Below are 19,150 nucleotides of genomic sequence, written 5' to 3'. Positions count from 1 at the left end.
AGGTCAGGGTAATTATGGATCATCTCAATGTTTCTACTATAATCACAAAGTTCCTTATAAGAAAGAAAAGTAATGTTATAAGTCTGAAACAGAAATTTGAAGATGCTTTGAAGGACCATGATCCAAGAAATGACAACAAACTCTAGAAACCACAAAAGAAAAAGAAGTGAATCCCACTTTTGCTCCTTCAAAAGGAACACATCTAATCCCAGTTTTGAGACACTGTTACTGTTTAAGAAATTGCTCACAGATATAAGGCAAGAAGTTACTAAGACTTGAGGATCTTGACTAGTTCTTTCCATCTTCACCACGTTTACATTCTTGACCTGTGGAAAGTTTTGTAACCCCTGTATACCTTATTTTCTTGTCATATAAGATAGGATAAGAGTACATACCTCACATGGTCACTGAAAATAAATAGATTAAAATACTTGGCACATAGGAAAAGCACAATAGGTAGTTACTTTTATACTTGATATGCTCATTGTACTGGAGTTGTAAGGCAATGAAGAGTCTCTGAACTTTTCTTGAGAAATGGAAATAAAATTTAGGTGATATTTCTAGTGACGTAGGTAGGGACTCAGGGAAGATACTGTTAAAGATTACAAGATGGAGAATAGGGATGTCACTCAGTGTTGGAATACTTGCTAGCATACTCAAGACCACAGATTTGATCTCCAACACCAGGACACACATGTCACATACACACAAGATTACAAAATGGATATTTATTAAGCATATACTGCACAATTAGTTTCATCTCTTAGAATCCTTGTCTTTACTTACAATCTACCATTTTATGGTTCCTTCTATGTAAATATTTAATATTATTCAGTAACATATAGACTGTGGGTTTCTTTTGTGGCTATTAGTGAATAATGACTTCCTTTTGTGAACTAGAAGCATGGAATTAGATTTTCACATCCCATCTACTTCATTTTGTACTTTGCATTGAAGCATTCATCTCATTAACACCTATTCTGGCTACTATCATAGAGAAAATTTCCCTTAAATGTAAGGCAGATCGTTAGAGAGGCACATCAGAGAGGTACTAAATACTAGAACCCATAGTAATGAGTGATTGATTCATTGATTGACTGTGATCATTTTTTGCTCTGCCGAACTTCATGCCTTTAATGGGTACCAAGCAATAGAGAGTAGGCAATTTTACTCACCTCTTATCCATAAAACAGAAAAGCGAATAAAGAGTTGCTACCACAACATTTCTGCAAGGATTACTGCTTATCGTTAAATTACTTAAAAATTATTGCAATTAGCGTTAATAATGACCACCCTTTCCAATAAAACAGCAAATTAAACTTAATACATTCCTGTAATGTAAATAGCTTGATTAGGTATGCAGTATTACAAAAACCATTAAAGAACTGATTATATTTGCTCTTGGAGCAAATCTAGAAGCTCACAGTTTAGAAGCTGCCCAGGTTTTCCTATCAAATAGTACATAAAATTTCCATATTCCTCAAAATCACTTTTCATTTGAGCCATGTGTTGTCTTGGAACGATGCCGATAAGGCAATTCTCCCAATTGGGCTCTATTCATGCTGCAGTGCAAGTGTATAATTTACTAACACAGTGTGCTAATGTAGAACCATTTTTATAGGATCGGGACTAGTAGGGTTTAGGGAATTCCATTTATATAGGATATTCTCCCAATAGAGTATGTCCCGTCTTTTAGAAGCTGTCACACTGTAAGTTCCAACTAGGCTAAAGTCTTTTGTGCTCCTACAGGGAAATATCCTTTATTGTAATTTTTACCTCTGACAATAACAGTCTGTTCTTTGTTTACTGAAGAGAGCTTTTTTTGTCATAAAATGATATCTTTCAACAGAGAAGCAGAATCACTGTTTTATTATAGAGACTTTCCTCTTACAACAGCAAAAATAAATAGCTCATCTCTTAAGCTCTTGATCAATGTCTAACACCTTCTACCCCCAGCAACACTTCACTGAAAGTGTATTAACACTCTATAATAGCAACTCCCCTTAACTACCAAAAATGATCCTCACAAATGATTTAAGCTAAACCAAGTCTTAAGTACATAGTATCCAATCAAAGACAAACTTTTATCTTTTCCAGTCATATCATTTCTGAGAAAAAATAGATTATTGTTGATCTCTGAAGCAACTATTGAGGAAATGTACAAAGGACGTTGTTTATCTTGAGGAGTCATACCCAATTGTTAGTTTTGTCTTATAATATCTAAGTGGCATACATAATATCATAATATACTATTATGATGTAAAGTATATGTTTGTTCATATCTCATTTCTACTTTTGGGATAGTGACTCTGCAATAGGAGAGTAGAGCACACAGGCTTATACATATATGCACAGACATTCTTATTTTACATTTATATAATTAAAAGAGATTTTAAAAGTAATAAACTATCACCTTCTAGCATAAACACATGGTTGTAGCACCCAGAGTTTGGAACAGAAAATTGAGACCTCATAGATTAAATATCTTGTACATGATTTTATCCCCATATTTGCAAAATGAATTGAAAAGCTACACCAATTGTTTTGATAATTCAGATCTTAACATCTACCATTTGAAGATAGGAAAAGCAGATTAGAGGGCTTGAATTATTCTATTAACAGTTTACCTAAATGTAATAGCCTTGAGATAATCCCTCATTTATTTACTTCACTTGCTATATATAGATAGTGTCACAGAATTTCTCTGTCTCAGTTCAGTGCTGGTAGCAGTTGTCAGGGAATAGCCAAGGTCTTTGTCTCAGTATCCAAATAAGTGACATCTCTAAAATGTTTGAAAAACATGAAAAGGCCAAATACATTTTTAACATAACCTTTTGTCTACTTTGCCTTTTGATTTTGAAAGGGATTAGTACAACCTTTTCTGTATGACTTTCCTAAAAAGGGGAGAGATTAATATCTGAATCTTCATCTCCTATAGAAAAAAATCATAGGACTATTATAATGATAGATATAAAAGGGCACTGAGAATTTACATTCACAAAATGAGACATTATAGCATTATATTGATAATTCTTATCACCACTGACAATTATCTTGGGAGTTATTTTTAAAAAGAAATCTCATGTTCCTGTCACACTCTGAAAGTTTGTTTTTCCTTTAGAGTATGAATTTCAGAATTTAAATGAAATATTCTGAGTGTTTACTTTCCTCTACCCTGAAACTACAGGTTCTCTTGACACCCATACATTTTAATATATTATTTATTACAAAGGAATTCATCAAACTTGTTTACTAGTTCTCAGAAAGTTTTTTTTTTGACAAGCAATGGATTTGCACTTATTTATACTCTTATGAAATAAAATTCTTGTATCCTTAAATGAAAGAATTAATGGCACTAAATCGGAAATATTTCGCAAGGTTTCACAACTGAAGGTTTAATCAAAGTGAATAAATACTTTTTCTTGGGTTGCTGAAATTCAGTTTTCCAGGTCTCCTTTGGGAAAGAAGTTGGATGCTGTGGTATGAAGTTACTCTTTCTGAAATGCTACTGTTATTTTTGTGATATGTCTGTTCTTAGTCCTCCAATTGTTCCCCTTTCCTTCAACATTATGTCTTTACTTGGCTCACTGTTATTCAGAAACCTTTGCATTCTAGCTCATCTCCCTGCACAACTTGATCCCAATCATCTAAAATCTGTTCACTACTAAGCTAGCTGCCTTTTCCTTTCTTTCCCAATAACGCTGGCCCATTCTGGTCTAAACACTTTACGGGCAGTTCACTCCTTGTGTAGATTTCCTTCTTTCTTATTATTAGGTTATTATTATCAACCCAATTTATCCTTTAAGTTACAGCTCCAACCCCCTGCTTTTCCTATGGAGGTTTCACAGAACAAGATCAAATTAAAATACTATTCTTCAGCCAACAATTAGTATAAAATCTGTGGTCAATAGACTGTTATTTATATTTCTCATGTTCTGTTATTGAGTCATTGAGTAGATCGGTAAGTTATCTTCCCAACTATATTGGAAGTTCATTGATTTCACTTGAGATGCTCTTTTGTGTCATCCAATTTCAATTATAAAGCATATTTTCACTATAGTGTATTGTGTATAGAATTCTTTCAATACCTATTTCTTATCCATATGACTGACCAATGATTAATCTGAACTCTAGCCTCATTTATTTGTGATTTTTGTAGAAGTTGTGCATTATTTTAATGTACAAAAATGAGGAGTGTTCTGTGTCAGGCAAAATATCATAAATAATGCTCTTAGATCATTACACTTTACTACTCATAACTTATAATTTATTCTCTATTTTATATTAATTGGGTTCACTTATGGCTGAATTTGAATTATAGGTTGCTCTAAATAGGTAAGAAAATTTGTCTTGATAAGTTGAAGACACGGACATTTAAAAAAATAGCTATTCAAGATAGAATAAGAAATAAACACTGGAGACAAAAAGCAAGAATAATACCAAAATGTGTATATTATTAAATACTTTCATTTTCCCCTTTCACGTTTGTGTGGGGAAAATATGTGATTTATGTTATTGGGTCATAATATCAACAGCTCATAAATATGATGCACATAGCAAAAACTAGTGTTAAAAATGTTCCCAATTTTTCTTTGTAAGTATGCTAAATTTGCAAAACAATGAGTTTCAAGAATTATGAACAATATAGAGTAACTAATAGCATAGCTAAAATTATCAGGCTCCTTTGTGTTAGTTTAGAAATGCACTTGAAATCATGATCAATATATTGTAGCCTAAAATTCTTCCATCTTCTTGATTTTTTGAAGTTGTATGATAAGTATATTTAGACCCAATTTAAATGATACTGGTTATGAGCTTGTGTAATGGGGGATTTTCATTTTTGCATGGTAAAGGATTTTATGCAATGACAAACTAATATCTTCACTTTCTTATGACATAATTTGAAAAGGACCATCTTAGTCTTTCTTCCAAAAGCTTATTTTTAATTACACACTCACAGTAGATTTGTTTGGCATTAAAAAAAATACTACAAGGTGAGCATCAGTTTGGAAAGAAGCCTGTAATATGATTTAACCCCTTCAGTAGGTTAGGAAATACCAAAACCATGATTAGAGAGGAACAGAAATGAGTTTCACAGACTACCATATTGTATTTTTGAGCTTGAATAACTTCATGAATAGCTGTCATATCTTTCAATTTCAGTTACCCAAATACAGTAATTTTAGAATACTCTAAACACTGAATTAAACAAGGACTTTTGTTATAATAACTTCCACACCTAATTATAATTATTTGTTTTTGCATCACTACTTCTGTTAATGTGTCTAGTCATTTGTTCAATCAACACTTTTGATTACACATATCCATTATATTTCTAGGAATTGACAAATAATAAATATAAGTATCCTTGGGGCCGGGAGTTTGGCCTATTGGTAGAGTGTTTGCCTAGCATGGACAAAGTCCCAGGTAAATTCCTCAGTACAACATACATACTAAAAATCGGAAGCAGTGCTGTGGTTCAAGTGGTAGAGCTCTAGCCTTGAGAAAGCCCAGGGACAGTACGCAGGCCCTGAGTTCATGCCGCAGGACTTGCAAAAAGATTAAGGATCCCATCCAGAAAGAATAGTTTGTACAAAGGCAGAAGATTACTAAAATCATGTTCCAATAGCTTTGATTTTTCCAGTATTCACTTCTTTGTAGCTGTCCTTGTGAGGCGATATTAGCATTTGATCTGATTGTCAAAAAAGTCAACTATATAACAGTTATGTGCCAATTAGAAATACTTTGAAAACTAGCAATAAACTACTTCTACTGTACCTACATTTATCTCCCATTATTTTGCAATAATCCTTTGACACCAACAAGCAGATTTTAAATTTCATTTATTTTTCAAACTTTACCTCATTTATTTTTTAATAAGGTTACAATACTTCTTCATTGCCTCACCAAACTTTCTAGGATTTAGTTATAGTGCTATTCCTTTCAAAATCTTACCTGAGAATACCCAGGTGTGCTCATTTTTTTAAATGACGTTTTAAAATTTAATTATACGAACTAGTCTTTTCATTGTAGCAATACTAGGATTTGAATTCAGGACCTTACTCTTTCCATGCAGATGCACTACCAGTTCAGCTACACATTCACTCCGTTTTGCTTTGGTTATTTTTCAACTAGGCAAAAATGTGTGACAATGTAAGGTCCTGAGTCAACCAAAGGAGCCCTTGTTTCCTAATAAACTCTCTGTTATTCCCACCACATTCAGACATTGATGAGAAATTTGTGGGTAACTTGGCTTATTGCAATGTAGTGATAGATTTTACCATGAAGCATCTGGGGTCGTTAGTCAGGTTCCAGTAGGCAAAGTCCTGGGTGGTCATCACGATGTGTACCAGCAGTGGATCTTTCCAACTTCTTTGTACACTTTCGATAGAAAAGAGTTGAAAACCATTTGATCTAGATTTCTCTGCCAGAACCCTCCCGAAATAGCCTCCGCAACTAGTTAGATATCTCGGCCATATGCTTCATAGCTCCCTATTCTTCTCCCTTCTATAATACCTTAGTTTATTGTAACTGCTTATATAAAATCTGTCTGTACTTAATTTCCTTTTTGAGGAACACTAAAAATAGTCCAAAACTCAAATTAGAGAACAAAATACCCAGTTTTTGTTCTTCCAAACTATGAATAATACGATGATCAAAGAAAGCAAATAATTCTTTCAGATTAAATTATTCAAAAGAGATATGACAACTAAAAGCAAGGACTGAGCCCCGACCAGGAAATGAAAATGTAGCTATAAAGGCCACTAATGTGGTAACTGTCATTCTTAGGCTAAAGAGAGTGAATGAGATTGTTGTACTAAAGGTATGTTAAATTTCCTGAGTTTGAAATTGAGCTGAGGCTCTATAAGAGAATGGCATTGTTCTTAAGAAGTATATAGTGTAATATCTGAAGATAAATGGGAATGATTAATTCATGGGAAAATTATGTAGCAAAAGAGTTAGTAGCTACTATACCCAAGAAGAGTATACAAGGGAGTTCTTTGAACATTCTTGCAAATCTTCTGCATATTTGAAATCATATAAAACTGAATTGTTATTTCCTTAACTAATTGAGAAGGCATTTATAACATTAGCAGTGATGGTGCTAGAATACTTGTAGAAGTATAAAAGATATGCCGAGGAGGAAAATAAGGTGATTTAAAATATAAGTGGGAGATAAAGAAGTGAGGGATAATAAAGATAACTATATATTTAGCCAGTTTACTTGAAAAAGCAGTTGAATGCAAGATGAGAAGTCAGAGTGAAGGTGAGGCAATCGAAAGGTAAACACATGATTAGCATCCTCACAGGTATAAAACCCTGTCAGTTTCTAGAAAGGCTACAATTTAGTTCCTACCAGATTTAAATGCTTATTATCTTCCATACATAGCAAGATTTTATAAACTATTTTACTTGTCAATCTTCAATGGTATGTTTAAAATTAAAGAACATTTTACAGTGTTATTTAAATTTCCTGAAAAATCACACCAAGTAGCACTCACTTTTGTTTGAAGATAGTTGTTTTTATAGGAAAAATATAATAGATACAGCAAAGTTGGCTAAAGTATTTTCTTAGACATGCAAATAATAACTATTTAACTGAACAAAAGTTTTCTCTTTGAGTATATATTAGATATAATTCAATTTTAATGAATGTAATAAGTCATACATTTTTCTAAGAACCTAAAATGACCTACTTATATGGGGTTTCACTGTTTAACTCCCTTCTTCATGGGATTGCTATATATATCCACTTCCCTCAACCCTAGGGGGATTTAGTGGGATTAAAGACTTTTGATTTACTTTGTATTTGAAGATTCTTTTTTCCCTCCATCTTTGCTCAGCTAGTGGAATCCATGATGAATTCTCATCTCCAAGGGGTAAGCTGTTTTTTTTTTTTTTAATAAAACTCACTAGCTGGCTTAGGACTCCTTAGACGTAGTGTGGATTCCTTCCTTTTCCTGTGTTTTGCTTCCTGCAGAATAATAGAATCTGCAGAGAAAAAATCAGCTATCATGCTTAGAAACTGTTAAGCATGCAACAGCTGTAGTTTGCCCATACATTGTTTGGGTAATAAATATCTGGATTCATATCAGAGAAATAAGTAAGAATTTAGTTTTCTACTTGTTTAGTTTGAATAAAATTAGGAAGAGGAAAGTTGAACCCCAGATCAGAATCACTGGAAGGATGAAAAATGAATTTGGAGTTATGGGCTTGAGAGTACCATGTGTTATTTGTAGCAGACTTGGCCAAAAAGAAAGAATTGAGAGTTTAAAAAAATACATGTAAGAAGTTCTCTGACTTTTCTCTACATAAGAAAGGTCATTGTACTTAAGAAGTTCTACAAGTGTAAAGCTAAGATGTCAAATCAAATTATAATATCAAATAAAATGGAAGCCAAATAAAAATGGAAACAGTTTTACATGTGCTTGTGTTCAGTTCCTTAGCAAGAAGGTCCTTCAGTTACTGTTTTTAAATCTCAATACAAAGAAAAATACTGAAATGCGTGCCATCTTCAAAACTTTTATTTCTGGAGAGGCATGGAAATGATAAAATTCTATTCTTCTCTCCAAAGAAACTATTAATGTAGGAGTATATTAGCATCTAATAATTTTGTAGCAAAATACTGTACTATACAACTTGTTTTAGAAGGAATATTTATAAATCTTGGCCAATAAATGGGATAAAAAGTTGCAATTTTTAGAAGTACCTTAGAAATGCATAGTAGTGGCTGGGCGCGGTGGCTCACACCTACAATCCTAGCTACTCAGGAGGCTGAGATATGAAAATCATGATTCAAAGCCAGTCCAGGCACTAAAGAAAGTGAGACTCTTATTCCTAATTAATCAGTAGAAAAGGGGAAATTGGGCTGTGGCTTAAGGGGTAGGGTGGTAGCCTTGAGCTGAAGAGCTTGGGAGAGTGCCCAGGTGCAGAGTTCAAGTCTCATGACTGACAAAAATGCATAGTAGTGTTGCATTTTGAAACTTTAAAACTTCTTAGATGTTTAAGGAGTTTGCTTCAAAGGATGTCATTAATAATCTTCTCAGGTGTTGCTTACCAAGCATGTATCTGTCAGCAGTATTAGAAAATCACCCAACTAAAGAACAGGTTTCACAATACCCTGAGAACTATTTTGTTCATTAGAGGGGAAAATGGCTTGTTTTAAGTCTAAATTGACATGCTTGCTAATTTCAGCAGTAAAAGCTGTTCATTGTGGTCAGGTTTAATTTAGAGTCCAGGAAGGCATAAAGTTGAGTTACTTTTACAACATACATTTGAAATGAAGTTTGAAATTTCAAAAGAAGAGAAAAAGTATATCAAACAGAATGATTATATCTAAAAGTAAAGTTTGGATGTTTCCGGGTGAACCATTATTAAATAACCCAACATAAAATTTTAAATATCCAAATAAAATAATGTTTGCTATATAAAAATTTCAGTTATGAAAAGATACAGATTTGTGTTTAAATTTAGCTCCATTCCAAATTTGTTAAGGACTATTTTTACAGCCTTGAGAATCATATGTAGCATCTGAAAAAATATGGATTAATGTCTACAAGTCAGAAAATATATGGATGAATTTATGTAGTTTTCTAGGTCTATGTATTTAAAATTCTTCATAAAATTTAGGTTGAAATTTTGCTTTTTCTAAGGTTTCTATGTAAATCTGTTTATTTAAGAGCATATCTAGCAGACATATTCAAATATTTTTCAGTATTTCCCAAAGCAACTTTTCACTTTGGTGTGTCACAAATGACCAAAGTTTAACATACTAACTCTGAAAAATACCTTATTTCATAAAAATCTGTGTGCTATTATGTGACTCCTACTTTAAGATTTCTTTAGTACTCTCCAACTTACTTATGCTACTTACTTCAAAAGCTGTCTTTGGCAATTTGTTCCATATTTCAAACACCCTTTTGTGTAAAGAAACCATAAAAGTTAGAAACCTGAAAATTGGATTTTTCTTCTGAGCAATCACAGCTTACAAATGTGGAAAATTTGTTAAATGTTAGTCCCTCTATTTTTTTCAATACAGATAGAGAAAGAGAGAGAGAAAGAGAAAGAGGTATTCTAAACAAATGTACAGTGCTTGGGCATGTGTTTCTCATTATTTCTGTATTACCAAGAACAATTGAACTTATATTACAAAGCCTCTCTCTCCACTGATTCTCCACTGTTTTTGTTTGCAAAACAAAAACAAATTATAAGAAAACAAGACATTTATCTTGTGTGATTGCTGTTCTTAATTTACTATGTTATTTCTCTTCTCCTTTTTTTGTCCTTTGGTTTATCTCATATTGTTACTGTATCTGACTATTACCTGCTATATTGTATATACGTTTATTTTGAAATTGGAAAGGGAAGGGGGAAAACAAGATGATTGAGAGGGGGTGGTGGGATGGAAATGGGGACTAAAACAAGAGAAGGGGTATCAATGTGTGAGAAGTAACACACCTACTACCTGACAAATGTAACTGTAACCTCTCTATACATTATCCCGACAAAAATAAATAAATAAATAAATAAAATTTAAAAAAAGAAAACCACCAGGAACCAAGGGGACCTAGAAAATCAGTTTCATTATTACTCTCCACCATATTTCAGGTTTTCACGTTCATCAGCCATATGTGCTAGTAAAAGAGCATCTTACTTAAAATGAGATAGAACATATACCTTGTTTATTAGTGTTATTATTAGTAGTATTATTATTTGAGAATAAAAATAAGAAAAATTATGTAAACCATGTGGAGGCATTAAGCACTAATGCCTAGATTGGCATTCCCCAAACATGCTTAATCATAAAAGATAAATGGAAAGTATATTTAAAATGTGGATTTGCAATCCAGGTGCCAGTGGCACATACCTGTAATCCTAGACACTCAGGAGGCTAAGGTCTGAGACTCAAGGTTCAAAGCCAGCCCATGTTGGAAAGTCCTGAACCTGGGGCTCACATGGTAGAGTACTACCACTCTTGAGCAAAAGGAGCTCAGAACAGCATGCAGGCACTCTGGAATGGTTCCATCTAAAACCTTCAGTAGTGAAGTAAATCAATAATCAAGATTTCTACTTGAAATAATTTTTGATGTCTAAGAATGAGACATATTTCTTGTTCAATTATTTTCTGTAAAGCCGTTCATAGTGGAGATTTATATCTGGTAAAATCTTCCTGTTATTTCTAAAAGTGTTTTGGTTGGTTTGAAAAGTGCACTTTACCTTGTATTGCTAAAAAAGAAAAACTACAAAATTGAATAGTATTTGTTTTTTCAGACAACTCTACAGGATTTGGACCAGAGGCGCCCCCAGTTGGAAGAACTCATTACTGCTGCTCAGAATTTGAAAAACAAAACAAGCAATCAAGAGGCCAGAACAATTATTACTGACAGAAGTAAGTCATTTAACATACATGGGAATCTCAAATCAAGATGTATGAAAGTTCTGGTTACATCTTATTTTCATGTATTTTTATTGTAATTAATAGAAGGGTTACATTATATTCACCAGAAAGAAGGTGCATTAGTCACATACATTGATATCCTTTCTCATGTCATGGTCCCCATTTCCCTGCCCCCCCCCCCACCGCTCATGTTGTTTTCCCCCCTTCCCCATCCAATTTCATATAACCAATCAAACATATATACAATATATCAGATAACAAGGTAAAATACTGTAACAATATGAGATAACCAAGGAACAGCAAAAGTGATGAGAGATAACACAGTACATTAAAGACAACAATCACTCATTATATGGCTTTTGTTTCTAAATCCTGAAGGTCCTTTCATTTAGCATCATACTAAATGGCCTTATGTATCTAGGTTTTGTTCTATTGTAAATCTCTACTAGAAGATCCCAAGGTTTCTACTGATTATGACAAATGAGGGAAACCATTGAGCCTATGTTCCTTTGAGTCTGTCTTTCTTCACTTTATATGATTTTTTTCTAAGTTTTTCCATTTCCTTACGAATGGGGCAATGTCGTTCTTTCTGACAGCAGCATAGAATTCCATTGTGTATGAATATCTGGTCATATCTTATATCAATATTCCAACATCAAATTTATGGAAATAGTCTGAAATAATTGTAGATGATAAATGCTCTACTAAATAAGATTTTTACTTCATGATGTTATCTTTCAATTAGTGAAAAATTACACTGAATAGAATAAACATTTTTGGTAGAAAATAATTTCAAGGCAAACATTGTATGGTGGATATGAAGCATAATTTGACAGAATATTTACTCTTGGGTTTTCATCTATCTAGCCTAGCATCCATGGAGATACCAGATTCTCCTTATAATCTTGGCTGTTGGGCTAAACATGTAATTGCTACTTTGATCACCTTTCTTTGAAGAGAAAAAACGAAAATTGGGAAAATGCTCTCCACCCACATTTCCTTATGCTTTCTTTTGAGAGATACTGAGGTTTGATCTCAGGGTCTCACTTTTGCTGGGCTAGCACATAATACTAAACTGGTTTTCTTTGTTATATGATTTGAATGATCAAAAAGCACTTTTTATGCAAATATCAAGTGATTTCAGTAATTATATTTTTCTAAGCTTTTGCCCTTCACTCTATGAATATTTGCAGCATAATGGAAGGATTATGATGCAAATCATGTAAAATGGCATTTTCTTAAAAGCTGTTAAAACATCATGTTGCTTATTAGAAATATTTGTCAAAATCTTGGTTTCACTATTGCTGAGGTCTCTGATGCTGAACTAGGACAATTCTGACAGGATATGTTTATCTAAACAGTGTCATTTTAGTCCTGTGATGTTTCAGTTTATCTCTCCATTTGAAATCTATAAAATGGGGTGGAAATTCAATATTCAAAGTTTCAATATTCTTTAAGTGGAGTTACTCTTCATATAGACAGCTCTCAGGGAAAGGGCCAAGATAAAATACATGGTCACAGAATCATAATTTTTTTCTGTTTAGTGATTTTCTTCTTCTTTTTTTATTGCCCTGAAACTTCTACAGATATTAAAAAAGGAATCAAACAAATAAGAGTATTTATGTATAATACTATACTGAAACAATTGGCTCCTTGGTAAATCCCAGTTCACACAGTTTCAGAAATTATACATGATTATTATATTCTATAAAGAGAAAAAAACTAGCAAAGATCTTCCTTTCTACTAGTAATAAGCCTCAAATAATTGTGTCTTCAAAACAGAAACACGTTTTACAGTACAGAGCTATTGCCATGACAGCTGTCATTTTATATAATTATATTGACCAAAATCATGTTGCAATAATCTAGGTAGGAGAATAAATTTTTTTCTAAGTGAACTCCAATGCGGAATCCTTCATTTCTGATGTTCAGATTGCTAATTTGTCAACCACTTTTTCCTTGGGCAAAAGGAGTCAGGGTGCAACAGGCCAATAAAATGAAAAGAATTTGAATTTGCTTCCTTCAAGGTGTCTACATTGTGCAAAACTCTTATTCATGTCTATTAAGTACAAAACATAATACCTTGTATAGCAGTAAGAGGATATAGAAGTAACTGCTTTATTTTTTATTCTGCTTAATTTACAAATAATATTGACAAATATGAGTTCTCTGATACTTTTATTTGATAAACTTGTTTCTGTGACTTTTCCCTCCATATCATTCATCACTGCTATTTGAAGGATCCATAACAATAGAGCATATAGGTTTTGAGGTGTCACCTTCCCAGGGTGGCCAGTTAGCTTTGTGATCTTGAACAAATGGCTACTCTTAGGAAACTTCTACTCTCAGTTTCCTCTTCCATAAAATAGGATTTGGTATTACTCCCTCAAGCATTAGGAAAATTAGATGAGCTAACACATGTAGAACACTTCATTAGAGTCATAGTAAAAAGTTCATGGAATGTTAGTTCTTGTTTCTTCAAAAACTAACATTTCATTGCTTTGAATGCCTATTAGGAAAGGGTTTAATGAGATTTGAGTCGGTGTTTGATTATTTCACTTCCACAAATAAAAAGAAAAGAGATTCACAAGACTGAAAAGAATATTGCTTTGGAAAGATGAAATAAGATATATAAGGGTTAGAAATATTTTGGAAAGGCTATTTTGGTAAACAATTTGTTTCAATGATTTTGATATCCAATATGGCTAAATATTTTGACTCCACTATATACATAGGTGGTAGATAGTACTATTCTTAGAGGCTTTTGCAACAAAGAGCCTCAGAGAGCATAGTTTAATATCTTAGGAAAATGGGAAGTAATGAATATTTGACTCCATTCCTATATGATGATAAGGTTTGAGACACATGATACATAGAAAGGAGGAAGGAATATGTTTGAGAACTTAAATATTATGCAAACTTCATGCTATTAGAGGCTCAGCAGAATTTTTTTCTTTGCCTATTTATAATTTTACCTTCTTTGCATTTGAGTGTCTAGTCATAGACTTGTTTCCTTTATTAGTTTCAGATGTTCAAACTCAGAGTAAACTTCAGTTATATGTTACCTCTGTTACCTTTGTCTAGCAGATTTATTTCCATATGCCATGATTTCCTCATCTATCTTAAGGAGTTAATTGCATTTTTAGAGTGATTATAAGGACACATTACTTAACATTGCTCATAGAAATATGTGACCAGTAGTAGATGCTCATTAATTTACACATATTGTTAGGGTGAGAGAAATTTGGTATAGAAGAACTGGGCAGATGAGAACAAAAAAGGTATACTTTTCACCATCTAAACCAGGGAATGAGCTGAAACAAGGTCACAGATAAAGAAATACATTTTTGCTTTTGAAATCATTTTTTCAGCTAAGGATTTTTCAAACTAGTCCAGGATTCTTTGAGAAATCTGGTGACACCTTATAATTTTTTTAAAAAAGGAATTCACATTGTATTGCTTAAAGATCTGGTATATGAGGCTGTAGACAGGAGAATGTTCTGCTTGTTGTATGAGAATAAAAATACTCTCACCAGGTTTTTTGACTTAACTGACATTTTTATAGCAGCTTTTTCAACCCATCATTCAGAGCTGCAACCAAATTCGTGAGATCCTACATGACAAAATAAAGAGACTGTGTTGTTCTCTACATTTCCCTGAAATCTCTATCGCTAATGAAATGCCAGCCAATATCTTCCTCTCAGGTTTTGTCTAATAGAGGCTTGCTTATTTTAGAAGAAGTGGAATAAACCATATAAATTTCCTTCTTTTGACATCTAGCACCTGCTGTCAACCTATTATAGCTACAAGCAGCTTTCAAAATTTACATCCACCAGGATGCCGCTGGCAACCAAAGAGTTCAGTTCAGTTCAACAAACATTTGAATGTTTACCCTGTGCCAGTTAATATCAGAGGTGATGGAGAGGATACAGGGAGGAAAGATTCAGCGTTTGTCTTGAAAATGCTCAGGATCAAATATGGGTATTTGGACAAGTAAGTTCAGGCAACACCATCTGGGATGTAGATTTTCATAGAGTAGTATTACAGATTAAGAGAGAGTTAGAAGAAAGGAGGTGAGTGCAGGAGTCCTGAAATGCTTCCACAAGGAGATTAAATTTGATCTGGTCATGAATAAGACTTGGAAAAGCAGATGGCTATGGAGAGAAGGAAATTTAAGGAAAGAATGACAGCAAAATACAAAATTAAACCTGTGTTAGTGATGATATGACAGATAAATTTCTAGATATGGACTCTGTGTGTGTGTGTGTGTGTGTGTGTGTGTGTGTGTGTGTGTGTGTGTTGTGGAATATAAGGAATAAGTGGAGTCAAGGAGACCAGAAAAAAGATGGTAGAGCTCTGTCTGGAGCAGTAACAGTAGCGTGATTTTAAAGTTACTGAGAATAGCTTACACAGAAAGGATGCCTGGTGAGCCAGGAGTCTGGCCTAGTGGTAGAGTGCTTGCCTAGCATGTACGAAGACCTGGGTTCGATTCCTTGGTACCACATACATAGAAAAAAAGCTGGAAGTGGTGCTGAGGCTCAAGTGGTAATGCTCTAACCTTGAGAAAGTCCAAGGACAGTGCTCAGGCCCTGAGCTCAAGCTAAAAAAAAAAAAAAAAGAAAGGATGCCTGGTGAAAAGCAGAGGTAAGAATGAAACTAAGAAGTGTTTATCATTTAGCTAATAAAAGCACATATACCTCTATCTTTTCTAGTTCCAGTTTTAGCTAAATAGATGCATTTAGACACATATAGCAGAATGTATTTATGGAGGGGTTGTCATGCATTTGGGGTCTATGGTGGAGGCAACACAACATTGACACAGTATGCAAAACTGATTATTTCATGGTCAGGATGTAAAACCAAAAGGAAGAAAAGGACCAGTATTCCAACATCCCCTACACCTCCAATGACTTGAAGCCCTCTCTGAGGAACCTAGTTCTTACAATTTCTGCCACCCTAGCAATAAACCACTGTGGGAAACAAAACAAAACTTTGTAGGATATCTCAGATTGAAACTATCTGAAAATGATGAAATATTTTTGGCAATCAGTGTAACCAAACTAAAAAGGGAGATTTATTTGCTATTGCATTCTTCTAAGCATCCCCATTGTTCTTTCACTTTTTCTATAGATTTTAGCATAGTCAAGAATAATTAATAAATGATGCTACAATAGTAAAAAAAAGTCTCAAATCCAGTAGTCACCAGGGGCTCAAATGAATTTTAGACATAAAGGGGATTCAATGGGTCTGTATGGTAATTGCATATAAAGGCATGAGCCACCATGCATGGCTAGACATTTAAACTTAAAAAAAATTTTAAGATAATTTTCTCTGAGACTAACAATAATTATTTAACTAAGTTACTAATCTCTGCCTCTCACTTAGCTGGCTTTCCAGGCATGAGCCTGGGACAAAATACCAATTTTTGCAAATAGTTAAAATTTCTCAGAAAGAAATCCAAAAAAGTAAATTTGATTCAGTGAGTCCTGATAATATGTCAAATGACTTGTTCTATCCTAGTACAAAACAAGTTTCTTTAAACTTGTTCATTTTTTATTAATAATACAACTATTATTTTCTTCTGGTTCTATGCTAGTGAGAAGGTATACCTTAGTCTCAAAGAAACACAGCCAATCTGATATATGGGATCTGTGTGTGTGCGTGTGTGTGTGTGTGTCTGTGTCTGTGTCTGTGTCTGTGTGGTGTCTGTATGTATTTTAAATAGAGAGGCAGAGTGAGAAGGAAGAGTGAGAGGAAGACAGAAAAAAGATCTTAAGTTATTGTCTCACAGAATTATGGTAGTTAACACTTTTAAACTCTGGCAACAAGCTGGCAGGGTTGAAGACCTAGGGAAGAGTTAATATTGCAGTACAGAATCCATAAGCAATCTGAAGGTAGGGTTCCTTCCTCCTCTGGGGACTTGTCTTTTTTCTTAAGGCCTTCAAGTGACTGGATGAAGTTCACTCACAGGATGGATGGTTGTATGATTTACTCAAAAAGTCCTTTAATTAAAGTGGCAATCCCATCTTATACATAACTATATATATGTATATATATATATATATATTCAGTACAAGTCCAGATTAGTGCTTAACGAGTTATAGACTAGCCAGGTTGACACATAATATCATTTTAAGGCATGATTCACGTGTAAATCTCATGATTTTTAAAAATTTCTTTTTTACATTTTTTATTGTCAGGGTAATGTATAGAGGGATTACAGTTACATTCGTCAGGTAGTAGGTGCATTACTTCTCATACACTGATACCCCTTCTCATGTTTTTGTCCCCATTTCCCTCCCCTACCCTCTCCCAATCATCTTGTTTTCTCCCCTTCCCCCTCCTACTTCAAGTAATAAAAATGTATATACAATATATCAGCTAACAAAGTCAGATACAGTAACAATATAAGATTAACAAAAGGGCAACAAAAGAGGAGAGAAATAACATAGTACATTAAAAAGAACAATCACACAAGACAAAGCTATTCTTAATTTTAAAAATTTCTATTAATACTCAGTTAATAGGATACCCTGAAATATATCTGAAGTTAATAAAAAAAACTGTCTTCAATATTCTAATGATTTTCAAATCTACCAGAATATTGATAACCTGCATGTAAAATAGTTAATCTACAAAAATAAGTATACATGCTTTTCTTTCTCCTAGATGTATAAGCTTAATGCTAAACATCTATCATATTTGTTTTAGTGTGTCTCATTTTTTAAATTCTGTAAGAGGCTCAATATCAAAATATATTTAAAGAAGAATTAAATCCCAAATGACCATATTTAATTAATCTTCCAAGTAAGTATATAATAAGAAAATATATTTGGGGGCCGGGAGTTTGGCCTAGTGGTAGAGTGCTTGCCCAGCATGAACGAAGACCTAGGTTCAATTCCTTGGTACCACATACATAGAAAAAAGCCAGAAGTGGCGCTATGGCTCAAGTGATAGAGCTCTAGCCTTGAGAAAAATCCAAGGACATTGCTCAGGCCCTGAGCTTAAGCCCAGGACTTGGAAATATATATATATATATATATATTATATAAATACAATGATGGACTTTATACCTGCCCACTTTTTCACTGTTTCTTTTTTCATGTTAAATATTTGCAATTGAGGTATGTCTCAATAAACCTAGAAAAAGTGTAAATTAAATATAGGGTGTGATAATAGTGAAATGTTTTACAACTATTCTAGATGTCAGTTTTATTGATGTAATCCCACCAACTTTTGTCCTTATCAAACCAGTACATGTCTGTTAGAGTGAAACATGAGTAATTTGCTAAAAATGTAAAAATATATAATATTCATAAGTTGGAAATTGGGATAGAAATTTCTTGATTTTTTTTTTGGTAGCAAAAGGTCTTGATATGAAATAGCCCAGTCTGACTTCAAACTCTAGATACACCGGCCTCAGCTTCTTAAGTAGTAGGAATATGGGCATGCACTATCAAGTTCAGATCCTTGATCTTTTAAAAAATTCTATCAGAAACTGCTACATGGGTGCTAGAAATTATGAAATTTCAGTATTACCCTTTTTATAATCACTAGCTCACACATTGAGGATAAAGAAAGGATTTTTTTCATAGATCCTTCATAAGTACCTGCTGCATGATTTTTCTCTTTTGTCACATAACAGTTGTTCAACAAGGGTTTCATTGTGTCATTTCCCCACATGCATACAGTATGTCCTTATCAACCTAACCCCATATCCCCCTACCCTCTCCCTCTCTTTAAATCACCTGA

General features: G+C 33.5%; 1 protein-coding gene across 3 annotated transcripts in view; it reads left to right on the top strand.

Annotated features, from left to right (window-relative positions):
- Window positions 1-19,150, top strand: part of Dmd (dystrophin) — a 1,999,854-nt gene that overhangs the window by 1,377,527 nt on the left and 603,177 nt on the right. For all 3 annotated transcript variants that reach the window (XM_090326714.1, XM_090326711.1, XM_090326710.1), the window contains one exon: window positions 11,272-11,389. In XM_090326714.1, the coding sequence (XP_090182840.1) occupies window positions 11,272-11,389 (118 nt within the window). The remainder of the gene's footprint in view (window positions 1-11,271; window positions 11,390-19,150) is intronic.

This window comes from Megascapheus bottae, chromosome X (genome assembly GCF_031878675.1).
Source record: "Megascapheus bottae isolate mThoBot1 chromosome X, mThoBot2.hap1, whole genome shotgun sequence".
In the NCBI taxonomy this organism is placed as follows: domain Eukaryota; kingdom Metazoa; phylum Chordata; class Mammalia; order Rodentia; family Geomyidae; genus Megascapheus; species Megascapheus bottae.
The sequence above is the reverse complement of the archived record's forward strand: the minus strand, read 5'-3'. Positions and strand labels throughout refer to the sequence as shown.